At 26.7% G+C, this 20,732-nt stretch overlaps 3 protein-coding genes across 6 annotated transcripts; 1 reads left to right on the top strand and 2 right to left on the bottom strand.

Annotated features, from left to right (window-relative positions):
- The first annotated feature begins 11 nt into the window (after positions 1-11).
- LOC122634785 (dnaJ homolog subfamily C member 10-like) lies at positions 12-6,081 on the top strand. The gene is made up of 12 exons (XM_043824077.1): positions 12-570; positions 756-909; positions 988-1,204; positions 2,918-3,129; positions 3,214-3,438; positions 3,537-3,746; positions 3,843-3,969; positions 4,065-4,283; positions 4,365-4,640; positions 4,718-4,994; positions 5,095-5,293; positions 5,459-6,081. Coding segments are annotated over exons 1-12 (2,349 nt in total). The 5' UTR covers positions 12-568; the 3' UTR covers positions 5,690-6,081.
- LOC122634786 (EH domain-containing protein 3) lies at positions 4,323-13,032 on the bottom strand. Of its 3 annotated transcripts, none has more exons than XR_006328467.1 (9): positions 12,637-13,032; positions 11,877-12,383; positions 11,476-11,789; positions 11,294-11,402; positions 10,888-11,206; positions 10,311-10,481; positions 9,014-9,251; positions 8,797-8,935; positions 4,323-5,618 (listed from the first exon to the last, which is right to left on the bottom strand). XR_006328467.1 is itself a non-coding variant. In XM_043824079.1 (9 exons), exons 3-8 carry the CDS (start codon positions 12,360-12,362, stop codon positions 9,046-9,048), a joined length of 1,605 nt encoding a protein of 534 aa, XP_043680014.1. In that variant the 5' UTR covers positions 12,363-12,383; positions 12,637-12,709; positions 12,774-13,032; the 3' UTR covers positions 4,323-8,935; positions 9,014-9,045. The 3 variants fall into 3 exon arrangements, 1 of the variants encoding a protein (XP_043680014.1); XR_006328468.1 differs by having other exon boundaries at positions 8,849-8,935; XM_043824079.1 differs by having other exon boundaries at positions 4,323-8,935; positions 12,637-12,709; positions 12,774-13,032.
- Positions 13,033-14,284: 1,252 nt separating this feature from the next.
- On the bottom strand, positions 14,285-19,882 carry LOC122634835 (lysosomal acid phosphatase-like). 2 transcript variants are annotated; one of them, XM_043824177.1, is made up of 9 exons: positions 19,724-19,882; positions 19,396-19,538; positions 19,057-19,268; positions 17,082-17,247; positions 16,860-16,955; positions 16,367-16,606; positions 15,808-16,114; positions 15,519-15,727; positions 14,285-15,428 (listed from the first exon to the last, which is right to left on the bottom strand). In XM_043824177.1, the coding sequence occupies exons 3-9, from the start codon at positions 19,161-19,163 to the stop codon at positions 15,285-15,287; spliced, it is 1,269 nt and encodes a 422-aa protein (XP_043680112.1). In that variant the 5' UTR covers positions 19,164-19,268; positions 19,396-19,538; positions 19,724-19,882; the 3' UTR covers positions 14,285-15,284. The 2 variants fall into 2 exon arrangements, with proteins under 2 accessions (XP_043680112.1, XP_043680113.1); XM_043824178.1 differs by lacking the exons at positions 19,396-19,538; positions 19,724-19,882 and having other exon boundaries at positions 19,045-19,181.
- Positions 19,883-20,732: the final 850 nt, after the last annotated feature.

Genomic DNA, 20,732 nt, shown 5'->3' with positions numbered 1-20,732 from the left:
AACCTAAAATAAATATATTATAGAGAAGTATCCTTCAATGAAAACTTTTGGCGGGAATTTTAAATCAAAGATCTTTAAAATTATTTCTATTTTTATTTTTTTGCAATAAATTTTTTTGCGTTAATTTCATCAAATAACTTTGAAATTATGAATAGAATTATTAAATAATTTAGTAAATAAAATAATGCATAAAGATACTACTTGCAATAAATCGAATATAGTTAATTGATCATAAAATGTTATTTTTATTTAAAAGTAATTAATTTTAGAAATTAAAAACATAGATTTAATTTGTTAATAGTACATTTATAAGAATGTTCCTATTTTTAAAAATATTTCAGCTTCTTTGCTTTTTGAAGGTTAGATTACTTTCAGTTGTATACATGTTATAGACTTCGTAGATCTACATCACTTTGTACCAGTGAGGATATTATAAGAATCTCCAAATATGGCAAAAAGGATATGATTTCATTTGGATATCTATTTGAAAAGTTTTACAAAGAAATTAATGTTAATTATATTTTGTACTAGCTTTTTTGTTTGTAAAACTTTACATATCTAGTAAAAAATGTATGTATATTTATATATTTACTTATCATATTATGAAAATATATAATTTATTTTAAACAAAGTTACACTCATATAAACTTATCAATTGTCAAACTATCTTGTATTTATTGAATCTAATTTTAATATGGAATTATTTACTAAATAATTTTTTATTGTAATTAATTTTGTTTATAAATATTTTCTAGGTTTAAATATATAATAATTTTTTTAATAATAATTACTCTAATATTGGCTGAAGATTATTATGATCTTCTTGGAATAAGTAGGATTGCGGATCAAAGAGAAATCCGAAAGGCTTTCAAAACAATTGCAGTTACTCAACATCCTGATAAAAATAAAGTAAACTAACAATTTTTCATTAGGAAGATTATAATTATATTACAAGATATACAATAAGATATTATTATTATATTTTAGGATGATCCAAAAGCACACGAAAAGTTTATTAGATTAACAACAGCTTATGAAGTATTAAAAGACCCAGAATTAAGAAAAAAATATGATCTTTATGGAGAAAAAGGACTTGAGAATATCAATACAAGGCCAAATTATCATTCTTGGAATTATTATAAATACAATTTTGGAATTTATGATGATGATCCACAAGTTGTGACTCTTAACAAAAACGATTATTGTAAGTCATAAAATGTATTTGAATTTTATATATATCTGTAGTATAGATATTACTTTAACACTAATCGTACCAGATCCGGTCAAATGACCAGTTCAACATTTAATTATAAATTGTACATTTATTGTTATTTTTTCCGTTCATCATTAACTTTCTGTAAATTCTTAATTTTAGAGATTAATTCTCTGATTAATCAATTTCTTACCTGTTTTTTTTTCTTTTACTTTTCTTTTTTTCTATTGAGAAAAATTTATCGCCTGACTTGCTTGCCATGATCGGTCATTTGACCGGTGTACAAATTTGTATTATTCTATAAATTTTTCTTGGGATCTTATCTTTGAACTTAAATATCATAACTATAGATAGTTGTATACATTTTGACACAATATTTCTCCAATTTAATAAAAAAACATAATGAAGCGAAAATCTAAAAACCAACAAATTTACTCTGATTTCACATATATGGAACAGATTTATTAAGAATAGTCAAAATAGTTATAAACCCAATTCGAATTTGACTATTGATGAGCAACTATTCTTTATAAAAATGAGATATAAATTTACACAGTACATACTAAGTAAGCCTGATAAATTTAGCATCAGTTTTTGGCTCAGATGCCAACAGTAAATACATTATAAACGATTTTCCATATTTGGGAAAAGAAAAAATCCGATCATTGTCAATACTACTTGGTGAATTTGTTGTCCTCAAACTAGTTGATATTGGAGACATGTTACGACGGATAATTTTTTCACGAGTGCATCATTGATAACAAAATTATTGGCAAAATGAACATTACTTGAGACTATTTAAAGTAACAGAAAAGAATTGTCCGAGCTAATGAAATCAGCAAAAGACAAAATGGAATGTTTCTTAACAGTACTTTATAAATTAAATAATTGTACTCTAACAATTTATAAATCCAAATCAAGTATAAAAGTTGCAATACTAAGTTTGAAGCATAAAAGTGTAAAAATCAATAACAACAGAAACCGAATACCTGAGACAATTGCGTATTATAATAAAATCAAATTCGGCATCGATATCACCGATCAAATAGCAAGAAAGTACAGTGTCAAATCAAAATCTTATAGATACCCTGTGCAAATTTTTTTTAATATTCTTGATTTGAGCGGTATCAATGCATGGATCCTTTATAATTAAACAAGTGGACAAAATATATCCAGACAACAATTTTTATTAAATAAGAAAAAAGCTTGTCGAAGATTATCACGAATTTCTCCAAAAAGAAAAGGAAAACATATAAGGAACATCAAGTGGTCAATGTAATATTTCGCATTCGCGAAAAACATGCCACATACAATTGTGCAAGGAATATAAATCTTGTATGATCTGTAAAAGATGTGGTAAATGTATGAAGGAGAATCCTATCATCTATAAAAAGTGCAATTAAAAGATTAAAAGCATCTTTCATTTATTTCTAAGTAAAGTAAAGACTACCCCTATGATCTTCTGTTTGTTATTTATGATACATATAAAAATGAAAATACATGAAAAATATTTTATTATTATTTAAAAGTTACGTTCTATGCATTACTTCTTAGAATACATTGATAATTCCAGCTGAAAAAAACATTTATTCTGTAACCGGTCATTTTTGAACCGGTCATGTGTAAGAATAGGTATATATGAAATGCTGGTATGGTTAGTGTTAATAAAATGAAGATTCTTATAATTTTTTTAATTTTGTACAGTTGAAAATGTATTGAATTCGGATAAAATGTGGTTGGTGAATTTTTATTCGCCGATGTGTAGCTTTTGCCATCATTTAGCACCAATGTGGCGAAAGATAGCTGAAGAACTTGAAGGAGTTATAAAAGTAGGAGCAGTTAATTGTGAAGATGATTTTCAACTTTGTCATCAAATTGGAATAGCAGCTTATCCTTCTTTATTTTATATTGCAAAGGTACTTATTTTACGTTATATTTAAACTAGTCATAATTTAATTTTTGCATTACGTTTATCGTGCTAAAATATATTATAATTCCAGAATTCAACAAATGGGAAATTATATACAGGAGAAAGAACGCACGAAGCAATAATAGATTTTGTATTAAATAAGTTGGATATTAATATTCCTGAGATAAGTTTATCAGATTGGAAACTTTTTATAAAAGATAATGAACTTATTAAAAAACCCACACTTGTATTTACTTACAAAAATAACAAAGAATGTTTGACATCTAACGATCTTCTTAAAGTTGGTGCTATTTTTGTAAGTACATTTAATATGAAATAATTAATATATGTTAATTATAATTAATGATATATATCATTTAATGCATAGTAATATATATATTATGATTATTACAGGATAAAACATTAAATATTCGACTACTTCGTTGCAAGAAAAATGAATGCAATGATATTTCTGATAACACTTGTGCGATCCTTTTGCCAATAAAAAATGAAAAAACCTGGCTACCAATATTATTTGAGAATGTAGATAATATAAAAGATTTAGTAGAAAAAGTTTTAGAACAATTACCGGAACCAAAGAGTCTTAGTGACGATGAATTTGAGGTAATAAAATGTTACTTCATAATATGATTTATAAAAAACAAATTCATATTCAATATAATTTTATGTAATAAATCTTTAATTTCGATTTATATATAGGAAATAAGAAGACATCTTAGAAAAAAGCCAGGAATGGGTTGGCTCATATGTTTTTATATAGGTCATTCAACTGAATTAGATTTAATATTAAAGAAACTCCCTAACATTATTAATACTATTAATCTAGGTATCATTCCATATACATCTATTGTTTTATATTTCATATCTCAATTCAATATTTTTCAACTGATTTAAGATTTATTTCTTATTTATAAATCATAGGTAAAATTAATTGTGGAAAGTATGGACATTTTTGCAATATATTAAATATAAACCGGTATCCAATGTGGGGTGTTCTTAAGTCTGGAGGAGCATTTGAATTAAGTCATGGAAAAAATACAATTCATGATATCGCGAAATTTACTACAAGTAGTATTAAAGCTGAAAATCTATGGGCTTTATCTGCCGATAAAGTATTATCTATATTACAAAGAAATAATGGTAAATTATATTTAAAATTAAACAGGAATAGAATGCATATTTATACTTCTATTCTTTTAATCTTTTATCTTTTTATTTTAGTTAAAGAAGTTTGGTTTCTTGATTGGTATGCACCATGGTGTCCTCCATGTATGCAGTTTTTATCAGAACTTCGTAAGGCATCTATGCAATTCAATACATCAGTAGTACATTTTGGTACGATTGATTGCACTGTACATTCTACAATTTGTCGACAATACAACATACGTTCTTATCCAACTGCGATGCTTATAAATGGAAGTAAAACATATCAATTTACAGCACAAAAAACATCAGCTAATATAATACAATTTATAAATGACATACAAAATCCATCAGGTAATTAAGAGGTATAAAATTTATAATATATTATGTAATTGAATATCCACATCTTTAATTTAATTATTTTTATATAGTTATACAAATATCTGCTAAGAATTTTCATCAATATCTTGACAAAGAAAAAGATAAGACATTATGGGTAATTGATTATTTTGTTGGATGGTGTGCACCTTGTCAACATTTAGCATCAGAATGGACTGCTGTTGCTAAAGTTTTGCGTATTCTACCTTTTGTAAAAATAGGCAGTATTGATTGTGAGTCAGAAAATGCTTTATGCAGGTCACAAGAAGTTGGAAGCTATCCTACTATACGATTGTATCCAAGAGAACGCAAACATTTAAATAAAGCAATGTAAGTGTAAACAACGGCATTCTGATATTTTATAATATATTCATTTTGTATTTTAAAAATTATAATCAACAGTAACAAATAATAAATATCTTAATTTTAGAAAATACGATGGATCACATAACATGTTGCACATATTAAAATGGATATCTAAATATTTTCCAACAAAGGTGTATGATTTAGATCCAACCAGTTTACGAAAGAAAGTTTTTTCTGGAAAGAATGTGTGGCTTGTAGATTTTTTTGCACCTTGGTGTGATCATTGTCAAACATTAGATCCACATATTTCAATTGCTGCACAGGTATTGATATATCATTACGTTTGTGCATATAATATTATATTATATTATTATTTTGTATCGTATTGTTTATTAATTATCATTTCAAAAATTATGAAATATATTTATTTCAATAAATATGAAATATGGATATGAAGGCTAATTTTCAAAAATGTATTTTTGTTCCAGTTATTTAACAACAGGGTATATTTTGGACGACTTAATTGCAATCTTTATCCGACACAGTGTTCACAAGCAGCCGTGAAAGCGTATCCAACATTAATTATTTACGATCGAAAGTATGACATAAAGGATATTGACAAGGGTTTTAAAATTACGGCAATATCATCTGAAATGATAAAAGAAAAAGTATTAAATTTTTTAAATTCTAACAATAAAAATAAACATGATGAATTATAACGATAAATAATGTATACAATATAAACAATGCGTAATTGATAAAAAATTAAGTTATATCAAGATAAATTGACAAAAAGTGTATAGTTTTTTAAATAACAATAATATTTTCAATCATTGTAAACCAACGTAAGCAATATATATACGTATATATAGTATATGTTTTTATATGTATATATTTAATATGGGTATTTTATAATTGTATACATGTATATGTGTATATAATTTAATTTTTACTGCACTATTTACAGTGCAATCCAACTTCCTTGTATATGAAATACTCGTATATTTTACACACACACGCATACACACACGCGCGCGCGCGTTTATTTGATATATATCTTTACTGTGATATTTCTTAAATTGTTTTTACAGAAATATATACTGTAATATTATATTAGTCTTTTCTTTCGTAAATAATGTTTTATTAATTTTATTATACAGGTTATATGTTGTGATAGATAATACAATCAAAAACAAAGTATCTCTTCACAAAGAAACGAATCAAAAATATAGAATAAATGTTTTTTCAAACAATTATAATAACAAATACGTTACTACATAGCTTTACTAATATTGATTATTATAATTTAATATTAGGAATAGTTCATGTTTTACCAAAATGAAATCTATTGACATAATTAAAATAAATTTATAAGATAAAGGAAACAGGAGAAAAAATATTTTTTAATGAAAGCAAACAATAATTTTGTCAATATATAAATGTATGAATATATATATATATATATACCATATATGCAGGATAACATATACATATCTTTTATATAATTTTATTTAGATAATCCACATACTTTTATATAGTGACTTTACTTATATTTTGTACAGTGCTGTTCATTGGACACTAAATACATATATAAGATTTATATAAGGATAGACACATTAATAATATTTACAAAAGTGAATATTCAAATGGAAAATAAGACACTTTCGGCGGTCGAGTATAACAATTTTTTTTTAAATCCATATATTTTTCTAAATCGTATAAATTTATTTTTTTAACTAATTGGCAAAAAGTTAGCCAATATAATAAAGATATTTTTAAATTTTATTGTATCAAACTTAAGATTTATCTGAACGATGAAATTGGACACATCTTATATATGGAATGTGTTCTAAAAATATTTAATAATTATTCTATTTTTTATATTCTGATTAGAAATTATATATTTTTAGTTTGAGTCATGTTTTATGTGTTCATTGTAATAAATCTATTCAATTGCTATGTTATACTTATATATCACAAAAATTATAAAACGTGTAGGCAGTGTAAGTATAAGAACACCAACCTGTGTATATATATATATATGTGTGTGTATATATATATATATATACAAGCTTTGAATATTAAAATATAAATAAAAGAAAAACAATATTTTGTTTTTTAATTTAATCAACCAATTTTAAATAATTCAATTAAAATGAGAAATGATATAAATAATTATTCCATGAATAAACCACATTTTTTTTACTGATTTTTACAGTCTTAATGTCATATCTTTGGTTGGTGTGGTAAAACACAAATTTATGTTTAACTATACATATCAATAAATGATAATGGATAAAATGCATTAAGGTAATCTGTTAATATAATTTTATAAAATCTTTTTATATATATTATAGTCTATTTGTTTCTAAACCTTGTGATTTAATCAAATATAAATAAAGTAAAAAGTAACACAATTATTTGGCCAATGTATAATCAAATTTTATGGAAACATTAAGTTAAAGTGTTTTAGCATTCAAAATATGTGCAGTGTAAAATATGAGTAAATACAGATAAATGCATAAATATATAAATAATAAGTGAATGGCAATAGCAAGTTATATAGTTTTATAAAAGAAATTTATAGAGAAACTGCTATTATCTGCTACAAATAGTGATTATATTTATGATTAGCTAAGTAGTATTGATATACCACATTAAATATATCTATAAATAGTAACTCATAAGAGGAAATGTTTAAGAATTTTTATATTTTTCTATATATATAGACTACTTAAAATCTTCATATGTATTATTTAATAGCAATAGATGTTTGGTCAGTTTGCTTCTTTTTATTACAGTATGTTCTTGATTATCCAAATAAATGTATATATATGTGTATATAACAATTATTAAAGAAATATTATGCGCATAAGTAATTCTTGCTCTTACGAATTAATATTATCAGAGAAAATTTTTTTTAAGTAAAATGTAGTTAAAAATACGAAAAGTTGTTTTTTACATAAATGCATGGATAAACAAGACTGTACTGTATATCATATTTCATTTCTTTTGATTACTGTTTTTTCTATACTTGCACAAGATGTTTTTAAAATACATTACTTAAATTTAAAAGTATTCAGAACTTGAACAGTGTATTATGTGTATTAAAAATTAATTTTGAATAGATCTTTAAAAATTCTATTTAATTTTCTAGCATTTGTTTAAAAAAAAGGATCTTATTTTTTTTATAAATAACAAATTTTAAGAAGGTACGCATGATTTTACTATTTAAATGTTCTCAAGAAATTATAGCATAATCGACAGAAAATTTTAAAAACATTGTGTTATTAATACAGTAATACAAAAATTTTCAAAATATTAATAACAATAGTGTAGAAATTTTATTTTGTGTTGTTTTTATAAGCACATGTGCGTGTTTGTGTATAATAAATATAATTTCATATAATATAACAATATATAAAAATATACACATAAGATAGCATATTTCACATAATGTGACAATGCTACTGATATTTCTAAATCATTTGCTATTTATCATAACACTTTATATTATTATGCATCCCAATATACCTATATGATTATAAGACTATTAATACAGCGTTTACAAATTTATGTTTTTAAATAAGATTGTAATATTGTTATATTATTAATGATGTATCAAAATTTCTGGATTGCACTATCATTTGTAAAAATTAAATATAATTGAACATGGCTTGTCATTTTCTTTATATAATATATATACATTTTACTTTCATTATGATTATGTTATGAGATTTTCTTTACTTTAATCTGAGAAATCATTTAAATAATATTCTTCTTTATATTGGTATTTTTACAAAAAGAATTTATTACTTCTATTTACCTTCAGTCCATACTGAAAATCTCAATTATTAGATATTATGCCAAATATTTACCATTTACAATTAAGCTCTGTATCGCACATCTTCTTTTTACAAGTATATAAATATTCTTTATAACCATTGAGAAGCAAGCACAATAATCTGTAATTATTCATTAAAATAAATGTTAACATTTAAAATTAAATGAAATATTTAATTATAAATATTTATAATACATACCAGTAAAGTGCTGTATATAATTTGATCATAATTTAAATATCTCGTTTCGAAGGTGGTATTAAATGATCAGGAAGTTCTGCTGGAAGATCATAACCTTCAAGTTTAACATTAATTAAATGCATAGCCAAGGCAAATTCATCTGAGTCTAAAAGGCCATCTTTATCAATATCAGATAATTTCCAGATTTTTCCTAACATACTGTTTGGCAATTTGGATTTTATCATTTCAGATTTTGCAGCTATAAATAAAATTTAATGTAAATAAATATTGAATTAATGAAATATTGAGTAATTCCACACACACATATACATATATACACATCATATAAGTACGCAGGACACACAACACATGTTGTGTATAAGATTATAAAAAAGATTAAATTTATTAACTTCCATGAATTAAAATTACACACACACACACACACACACACACACACACACACACACACACACACACACACACACACACACACACACACACACACACACACACACACACACACACACACACCGTCTCTCCAAAAAGTTCCGAGACGGGATTAAAAAAAAAAAAAATAGAAAAACGTTAAGATGGTGGTTTCAATGGTTCAGGTGTTCTACATAGTATTCTCCCATTTGAGTACAATGCACAGAACGCTCGTACAACCATGTGAAACTGTTAGAAAAGTTCTTCTTTGGGATGTTATTTAATTCGCGTGTCACGGATTTTTTCTTGCTACACGACAATGCGACTGCTCACATGGCTACAGTGTAGTAGTTTTTAGAAAAAATAAGTGCCAGTTTTCAACCACCCTCTATATTCACTCGATTTGATGTCGAGTGACTTTTTTTTATTCCCCAAAATAAAAATTCACATAAAGGATCAACCCTTTGACGACATAATCGACATTTAAATTACTGTGATACGCGAGTTGAACACATCTCAAAGAAGGACTTTTTTGATAGTTTCACATGGTTGTATAAGCATTCTGTGCATTGTATTTAAGTGGAGGAAGACTATATAGAACACCTGAATCATTGAAACCATCATCTTAACGTTTTTCTATTTTTTATTAATCCAATCTCGGAACTTTCCTGATAGACAGGGTGTATATATATATATATATATATATATATATATATGTAATAGAAAATTCAGTTTAATTTCTAGAAACAATTAGCCAATCAATTCTAAAATTATATAAGGAAGCGTGCTTGGACCTATTTGGTACCTTTTCCTTTTTCTTTTTTTGTTTATAAATTTGACCCATACTGATATTAGTATATAAAATAAACATAAAAACTAACTGTTACTTTACCTGCTCCTGTAATCTTTCCATCAGTTGGACCAAGCGTTTCAAAAATACTATCGTATTTGTATCTATCTTTATTAACAATCCATTCAGGTTCACCTGCACCAGCATCGATACCTTCACCTCTTTTGTATCCAAATGGACTAATTTGATCTTCTACACCTTCAAATGCACCACCTGTACATATTAAATGTTTATGTTAGAGATAGCTAATGCTGTCTCTAATATTTAATGTTATTTTAAATTACAAGTATTTTTTTCTTTGATCTCTCAATCTTTCATTGAAAATAAGTATCCTAGTATAGATAATTTTATTTTTAATTTACTTATAAAATTATATCACGAACATTAAATTCTTTTATACTTTTATAGATGATTCATGAAAATGAAAAAAAATGAAGATAAGATATGAAATAAAGTAATCTCCTATTTCTAGTATTAATATGACCATATGACTTATTCTTTTACTTTAATTAAATAATTATATATAAAAAATGGCTTCTGTTTTGAATTTCTAATTTTATCAATTTTTGTTTAATTTTGTTTTTAATGAAATATTTCTTTACTAGATATCAATGTATACCTTTTATTAATGGTTCTGACATGGCAGTTACTTCTTCATGTGGTATCATAGCCATTAATTTTGCAATGTCTTCTGCAAGCATTTTATCTACTACTTCCAATAGTTTGATTTTTATTGGGTTAAATTTACTAAAGTCATGATGCATTAAACATTCCTGCATTTTTCGAAGGTCTGGGAAGTCTCCAGGAGAAATTTGTTGTTCTCTTTGGATTTGATCATAAATTTGACCTAAATTTTTAATAAGTTCTTTTTTTTTGGAATCTTTACCAAACATACTTGGCATATCCTTTCTCAATGCACTGATTATATATGCATGCACCTATAATTCAAAAAAGATATTGAGTCTAGTAAGGCTATCTTTAAAAAAATATATCTTTATAGAATTAAATGAAACATCATTCTTCACCTTTGCTAAACGAGCTCGTTTTATTAAATCATTAAGTTTTCTTAATGCTGCATTTCTTGGTAATGATTGCATATCTCTAAATAAATCTTGTTCTTCATCTTCAAATAATCTGAGAAAAAAGACTTAAAATAAATAACCTAATAAGATAAATAAAATCAATAAGATAAAATAGAAGATTTTACCGTCTATTAACATCATATCTTAGCGGTTGATCCCAAAATGAACCAATATAAACTCTAGCAACTTCTGGAGTTTGCAATACTTTTCCTAAAGACCACATAAGTGCACCATATACTCTCATTAATTGTTGATGATCTATCATATCTGCTTTATTAAGAACTATTCTAATTTTATCATCGTGGCCTCTTAGTGCTTCTATAGATCTTCTAAATTCATCAGAAATATCGAGTTTATGTGCATCGAATAATAATATGATTCTGTCTACTCTTTCTGCAAACCATTCTAAGACGCCAGTGAAATCATAACCTCTATCTACCTGTAAATATAATTAAAAAAAAAAATGCAATATACATTCATTAAGACTATCATATTAAGAAATTATTTTTTATACAAAGATACATACTCGTTGTTTCTCCCCCGAAAGAATTCCAGGTGTATCAACTATAGATATTCCTTTAAGAACTGGAGATGCAACGGTAGAACATTGAAATCTATTAAGGAATGCATTACCGAATTTGGAAAGTGGTCGAAATTGTTTATTTGGATCCACAACTAAAGCATTTCCAGGAATAACACCTTCCTTTTCATCGTACATAACAGCAATGAAGCGATCTGTTGTAGGTTCAGGGCCAATTCTTATTCCAGGAAAATCACGTTCTAATAAATACTTAATAAATGTAGTTTTTCCAGTAGAATATTGTCCTACTAAAAGGATCATAGGTTTTGCATCGAAATCTGGATCATCCAATTGAGGCGAATGGAAGTCATGAAATTGATAATGTTGTTCCAAGGGTAACAATTTAGCTTTGTAGATCTTTTTAAGACCTTCAGTAACATTCTCAAAGAGATCTTGTTTGCCATTTTCATCTCGACTGAGCCAACTGAACATATTGACAATTCACAATATATCCTGAAATAATATCATATTATTTCTTTTTAATATCAATGCTATCGAAACTATAAGTTATTGATCAATAATGATATAAAATTTGCAAGGTTGTATTAGATATTTTTAATGTTTGAAAAATTAATTAAGAAGTTTAATAAATATTTGTTATATATAACAATGAGTACAATGAACACGTAGGTGAAAGCGAAGACAAGAAATTTTCATGAGAACGAATCGGTTAATTATGAATATAGAGAAAGCAATGGGAACTAACCTGTCTTATGTTTTGTTAGTCGTACACGTACCGACGATCTTAAATCGATCGATGCAAACAAATGGTCGTCCTTCTACTACCAAAAAAGATTTAACTATTAATGTTATATTATATATGTATACTATTTTCCAACGTACTTTTGCTTTCGACGTTTCTTTTACACGATCTTGAGTACCGAACAATGAGATTTTGATAGATTAAAAATGATATTGATAATTTTTGGCTTATCCTATTTTAACGAGATATTTAACGTTCATAGAACCACGATAACGATTCATAAACGATGAACAGGCGAGCTTTCTGATAATGACGCGATATACCGAGCTGTTTCCCCGTATTAAAACGTACAGACACAATGGTGAAGTGACGACGTGTCGTTCTCGTATGCACCAGCGCAAAGTCACTACTAAGTGACAAGATCCAAATATATATATATATATATGTGTGCGTATATACATACATATATATATACATATATATATATATATAACAAGTATCGAGATGAGATTGTATAGCGTCTATAAAGGAATAAGAAGCGAACGAACAACAAATATTGCGATTACATTTAAATGTTACATTTTATAAAACGTTCGTACATTATTCTGTTTTCAATTAATAATAATAATAATAAATATTAATTAACAATATTGATAATCGAAGAAAAAGAAGTTTCTTCTATGAAAAATTTATAGACAACACTGCTGCTTTAGATTAAATTTCTATTGGACATTAAACTCTCCTTTAAATTAAATTACACGTGCAATCCATTATTTCATTTTTCTTTTTATGTATTGCTCTATTTTATTACGAATATTTATTAACGATTTATATTCTATTATTTTATAATCATTTATTTGAATTTTGTAAATATTTATTAAAAAGTCTTTTATCTATTTAAAATAATTCATGCGTTATTAAAAAGTGTTATAAAATGGCGCATAACTGATATTTTTTACGAATATTTATCAATTTGATTTTTCTTGCATTATTCTATAATCGTTGACATCAATTTTGTAAACATTTCTTAGAAAAAAAACTTTTTACATATTTTGAATAATTTACGTATTAAAAAATATTTTGAAGTACGGCCCGAAGATGACTAATTTAAAAAAAAATAGTATTAAATTCTATAACTTAAATAATTGATAAATTGATAAAATTTTTTGTTAGTGTCAATAATCTTTTTCTCTTTTTATTATACCACGAATATCTATTATTACGAGGTCAAAGTTAAATACATTAAAGAGCCTAGTAGAAACGTCTTCATTTACAAAAGATCTGTATAATGTCAAAGGTCAGTCGGTCAATCGCAAATCTGTCTTTAAGAAACATTTATTCTTAAATGATTTTATCACAAGTGTTTTAAAAATGTTTCTTTTATGATCATCAGTGAAACTCTGAACAGAATTATTCTCTTTTGTTGTGTGCGTGTATGTGTGTGTATACTGTATGTATGCTGTTTGTATGTATATAGTATATAAATATAAAACAAATAGTTCTAATAGTATGAATTTGTTTATCTTAAGCTAAAATAAATATATATGCAATTGAATGAAATGATGAAAATAATGAAATATTCAAATAAGTAAATTCAATAAATATATCTACGATAAATAAATAAATCCAATAATGAAATAAATGAAAGATATATCCAGTAACATTAATTTATTATATATTTTATCTATTATTAAAGTAAGAACATCTATCTACAATCTCCACGGGCTTTTATTAATATCATTAAGCTCATTATTAACCTATTGAAAAGAAGAATTGGTGAATAATTCTTTACTAAAAGGATCCACCGATTAGGGCCTTTCAAGAAAGTTATCTATCTCGTCAAAGAAAGGAGAGAGAGAGAGAGAGAGAGAGAGAGAGAGAGAGAGAGAGAGAGAGAGAGAGAGAGAGAGAGAACTATAGAAGAGACATAAACCTTCTTGTACGTCTTACGTTATGTATTCTGATAAAACAATTATTTTGGAATGTGCAACGCAGTTTTCATGAATAAAAACGATATCTAATTTCAATGAAATATCGTAACAGATGTTTGTACAAAGACGAATTCAAAGTTTGATAGACAGTACTTTGACGAATGGGAGCTCTCGCACTTGCACTATAATCCTTGGTGTTATTACGCAATGATATATGCAAGCGATTCAGTGTCATTCGTTGCGTAAGTAAAGCGGACACATCCTGGTTAAACGATCTTGTGTCAATTTACCGGTTTTAACGAGATTATCTATTAAAGTTGGAGTTATTTTAAGCATTCGTTAGATGTAAAGATAATGTATCAATGTTTCGTTTTTTTTTCTTTTTTTAATGAGAAAGTCTGTACTACAAATCGACTTTCATCTAAAAACGATATTTATACACAATATTATACAATTGATTACATAAATGTATTGTACGATTTTACTGAATGTATCTTATATCAAATAATTATTTAAATATATTTATATAAAATACTTATATTAACAGTATTAGTCTTACAATACAGTGATCAAATTCAAAAATTTTTAATATATGAAAAAAAAGAATAGAAATCATCTTTAAATTCAAGATCTTTTATATTCAAGATCTTCTTTTATATTAATCTAGAGATTATAAATATCAATCAAATGAATATGAATCGGTGTGAATTTTTAAAATATTCATAAAATACATTCATTGTCCCAATCAACAGGTATTACGTCTTTCCATACATTCAATAAGTTTGACAATAAACAGGGTTTCTCGCAATTAGGTATATTCAAAGAATGCGGCTCGATCGATTTCGTACTATTCAAATAAGACACCTATGAAAATAAACGACAAATCTTTGTATTATTTTGTTTCGAATTGTTTTAAAAAAATAATAAAATAAAATACGACGAAAGAAAAGTCACCTTTACTTCTTGCTCCTTGTCAGAATATGAATGAAGTTCAAAAATGATCATAGCCCCATATTCTGGAAGAAATAATTCATTCGTGAATCCCATAGTTCTTAAAAGATTTACCAAAGTTACATCGTGAACAGAATAGAAGTATGCTTTTTTCGAATCTTTTTTAATTTGCGATTCTTGCATTTGATTTACAATTTGTTTTAATAAAGGTCCTAGAAAAAGAAGATATTAATAATTAATTATTTGTGCATATGATAAATATTCGTGATCGATGTTCAATTTATGAAATTACCTCCGTGCAAACGTCGTAGCAAAGTGTTGCTTGTGAGTAAAGTCAAAGCACGAGCTGCGATGGTTTTCATTTCGTCGTTATAATATTTTTTCGTCCATTTTGGAAGTACTAAGCCGTGTTTACTTTGGATATAAAGTATATTATACAAAAACTCTATATCTGTAATAGTTTTCACTGGCTGCTGAGTATGCATTGTTAATTCCTTGTAATAATTTTCCAATTTCCCATCAGATTTTATCGATTCGTTGACATATGCTTCTTCTAATGCTTGTTTTAATTTTGGACAAGGAGCTTTAACCACTATTACCTATTGTAATAATTTATTGATTGATCTGAGTCATTCGATCGGTAAATGATGATTCTAATTAAAAATAACATGATACGATTGAAAACCGGGAAGTACAGATACAATCTTTTCTTATCTTTATTAATTAAAAACATTATGAAAGCTTGAATTAACTTGTATTATAAGATAAACTTATTAATTAGTATGTTTAATTCCCCCCTTTCTTTTACATTTAGTTTTATTAACATATATAATAAGAACGATAAGATATACCTTATCCATATTTCTAGGTACTGTATGCACTGGAATTGGACGCCATTTTAAATTAGATACAAATATTTGATCAGTTGTTGGTGGATATAATCCAGCAAGTAGTGCTTGCGCCGACATAATACAACGATCGGAATCACTGCTGCGTATAAATGAAGTCATACTATTAAATTTCAAATCGACTATGGAATTATATCTTTTACGAATTTTTTTTCCAATAAAGTAAAGTTGACGCATTCCTTTCTGAAATCAAATATATTTCAATACGTCAAGCGTATTTTAATATGCAATGATGTGTAAAGACATGTGTATTTTATAATATTTCAGCTGTACTTCAAAGAAACATCAGCTGTGCTTGTTCATTATAATTCGCTGATATAAGATAACACGGTTGGACTTTAAATGTTGAACTTTTTATTGTGATGTTAAAGCATTGAGATGAAAGAAAAAAATAAATAAAAAAGCGAGAAAAGAAACAGGAATTCATTGATTTTACCGTTGTAAGAGCACCCCAACCGCCAGGCCATGAGTAATTTTTATATGGATCCGTAGGATAAGTTCTTAATGGAGTTCTATCGCCATGTCGGAAAAGCTATAAAAAGAAAAATAAATTTAATATGGATCATGCGTGAGGATAATTGAAATCGTTTGAACCGATTGAATCTAATAATATATGATATAATACGTACGTCTGTGTCAACATTGAAAAAATACTTACAAATGTCACCTGTTGTATAGTATTGTCCTTGAGGGATGATGCAAACGCTGTATATGCGAAAAGTATCGTACCGATAATTAAAACGAGGAATACGAGAGTCGCGCAAATTCCACGCTGTTGAACGTGGCATGATCTCCTATAAGATACTTTCTTTTGATCCATATTTCTACAAATTCAAAAATGATCGAAATAATGGAGTTATAGTAACTTAATATAATAATTAGATATAATAATATAAAGATTGACATAATGATTATAAAACTTTAAGATATATAAGCCGATGATTATTAAAGTATATATATAATTGTATAACATAGATCTTTCGTTTTAATATATTTTTTTTTGTATATATTTGTATATAACATTATTAAAAATTATTTGTCTATAATGACAAACGTAGGAAAAATAGATATAGTTTATTATTGAAAAATAATTATTTTATCTTATTTGAAAATTTTATGAATAGCGCGTGACAAAATTTGTTTCTTAATATTTTAAATGACAATTAGATCATTTTCGTAATCATGTCAGTTCATATATTTAAAATCGATGCATGAAATCGCGCGCGGAATGATTCGAAATTAGTATTAATACGTGTTTTCATGGACGTTGTAAGCGTCCATGTTTTTATCATAAGTATGCTTTTGAATTTAAATGAATCGAAATGAGTCTTCATTTTCATTTCTTTCGATTGATTGAATAATATGCGAAGTATAATAATAATATAAATGATATATACATTATTATTATATTATTACGATTAAGATTATTATTAAGATACCTTCGTGTCAAATAGATTATGTCATATGTTAAAATTAATAGAAATTTACTTTTTTTGAGAGTAATTTTGCGATTGACTATTTGAAAAGATGGTTGGAATAATTTGAAAAAAAAAAAAAAACAGGAAAAAGAAACAGTGAAAGGGAAAGAATGATAGCTTATCAGTTGTAGGCATGTTCGTTTATGTAGTACATTTAAAATGTTTAAATGTTTGATATGCGGTACTTTACTCGAAGCGATAGTACTGTTAAGATATTAAAAACGGTTATTTTAAAGATAGCATATGAACAATATAGCTCGCTGTCTACAATTTACCTTTTGTGTTAATTGCCTCGTTTTTCTTGCATATTTTAGAAAATTTTAAAATTTATTAGAAAAATTATCTAAGACTCGGGCAATGATGAACAATGTCTTGTTTATTCTTAACAAGCGTTCAACGAATTTTCACAGTCAAATAATATCGATGATAATATATGACCCTTAAGAGAAAGTTTAAGATCATCAAGGATGTAAACGGGACTGTCAACAATTAATATTTTAATCCTCTTTTTTTCTTTTTTTAAGATTTTACTTATATCTTTATATATGAATGTAGATCTATTCAATAGTTTAGTTTTATAGTATTAACGCTGCGAGGGTGGGTGAACAATCGTTCGCGAGTTCCTCTCGAGAGTATTTCTCGTTAGTGAACGGATAATGCATTTGAGAGTGAATTCAACTGTCCGAGAGCGATTTATATGCTGTATTTCAAGTGAAAGTAAAAGAATGTTACTATCGGAGAGCTTTTTCGAAGCGCGAAATTTGAATTAGTCTCGTATTTTGAAAGTAACTATCGGAGAGTGTGTACCGGGATAAAAATCTTCGAATTATCTTCGAATTATATGCAATAAACATATGAAATAAATATATGAAATATATAAAATAAATTGAACGTTTAACAGATGAATTGAAATGTTATTTCACGTTTTTTGCAAAACGAATAGCAAAACGGGTAAATGTAACAAACAGGTATAAATATATCTTTTTCAATGGACAGGATTCTGAGAGTTATATCTGATAATAAGTTTTCTGCAAAATTGTTAGTATCTATTTGAAAATAAGAATTCTCTTAAATTGTTTTCAAATCGATAAAAAAACTTGCGAAAGCAAGTGCATCAGAAAAAATTCTGAAGTGAACGGTTACCTTTATACTTACGTGATTTCCACTTTGCTATTAGGATTCGGTGATGTACTACTGATACCATCGGTGAACCAATCACTACTATTTGATATCACTTGTTCGGTATTATGTATAAAGGCCATAAGTAGCGGTTAATTGCTTCGAAAATGGAGTAGATGTCTCTGGTTACGCGCCGAATGCACACAATACTTTATCTACGGTGTTTTATTTACAATAGCTTTTTTAATCTGAAATGTAAATTGAAATACATTTCTTTCTTTTTGCGTCATTTAGTTTAAACAATTTTTTTTTCTTTTTGTGGGTGAAAAAGAAATATTATCAAAATTAGACAAAATAATAAGCTGACAGACTTACTACTATTTAATTCTTTCACTGAATATTCTCGAGTCCTGCTGACGTGTATCTTCTCTTCTACATATTACAATGCACTAGAATAAAGCAGGAATTCGTAGATCGTCAGTCTTTTTCGGTAGCGTGTCCTCTCGTTAGATCTTATGCTGGCAGGTTGAATACATTCTTTATTTCTTTATTTCTTTTTTTTTTTAATTAAATTTTCATCTATATAATACTATTCCTACATAGGTTTCTGATAATTATCATTTATATTATAGTTAGCATACGATAAATTTATAATTATGTTAGGAGACAAATAAAAATAAGATCATCGAATTGGTAGTTTTACCGGTTAAGAACAGGTACATGTGATTTTTGATGACGTATGCGATGTCAGTTATTGATAGCTTCTATACGAATGATAGATCCTTAATGAAAAGGAAAAGAAAAAGAAGAAAAAAGAAAATTGCAAGCGTTGTTATGTCCAATAATTCGAGCAAAGTATTTCGATGCACTTGGGTACGATCATGATTATATACTGAATGGTTTTAGCATTTGCAAGATGCTATGACTAACTTAAGCCCGTATCACACGTTGCGTATTTACTCGTTACTACTGTACCAAGCAAGTTAAGGTTACAAATGTTCACAGCGACTTGAATTAAACGTTTTTAATTCTATTCGCCAAGAATGTATTATTTCTCGGTAGTCACGTGACCTAATAGTGGCATGGTTGCTACATAACACGTGCTCTGACTTATGTATGTGCATATGTTGAGGTTATATTGTCACCTCGTAATATTATTTTTTTTTATCATGGACAATTGAAAGTGAAAGGAGAGAAACCGTTCGAAACGTTTCAAATTCCATCGCTATAAACAAGTATGTGCGATAAAATAGTAGGGGCTATTTGATGGGACGATTTATGCAATCGCTGTTACCAATGACGAGTAAATTCGCAACGTTTAACAGGGTCTTTATTGGTTTCGCTTGTTCAACACGTATATATATATATGTGTGTATATAGGCACGAGATGTCACAAGTTTACCTAGTTGTAAGATTGTATGTCGAACCCGTTTATCGATAAGTAAGTTTTCTACATTATCGATATTCTTTATAGCGTGTTTGAACCTAAAGTTCCTAGATGACTTTAAAAATCAATCACTCTTTTTTAAAACATATTAAGACAGTGATTAGGTTCGCAGTTTTACAAGTTGAGCTTGTAGATTTTTGCGATCTGGAAAAAAGAATTGATCTAAAATGTCTCGAAAAGAAATATTTTGATGATTTTTAGTATGACTTAGAAACTTTTAATAATATTTTGCGTAATAATAATATTTCTTTTGTTTTCTTTTTTT

Source organism: Vespula pensylvanica, chromosome 16, assembly GCF_014466175.1.
Source record: "Vespula pensylvanica isolate Volc-1 chromosome 16, ASM1446617v1, whole genome shotgun sequence".
Lineage (NCBI taxonomy): Eukaryota > Metazoa > Arthropoda > Insecta > Hymenoptera > Vespidae > Vespula > Vespula pensylvanica.
Note: the sequence above shows the minus strand (reverse complement) of the source record. Positions and strands in the feature narration are given on the sequence as shown.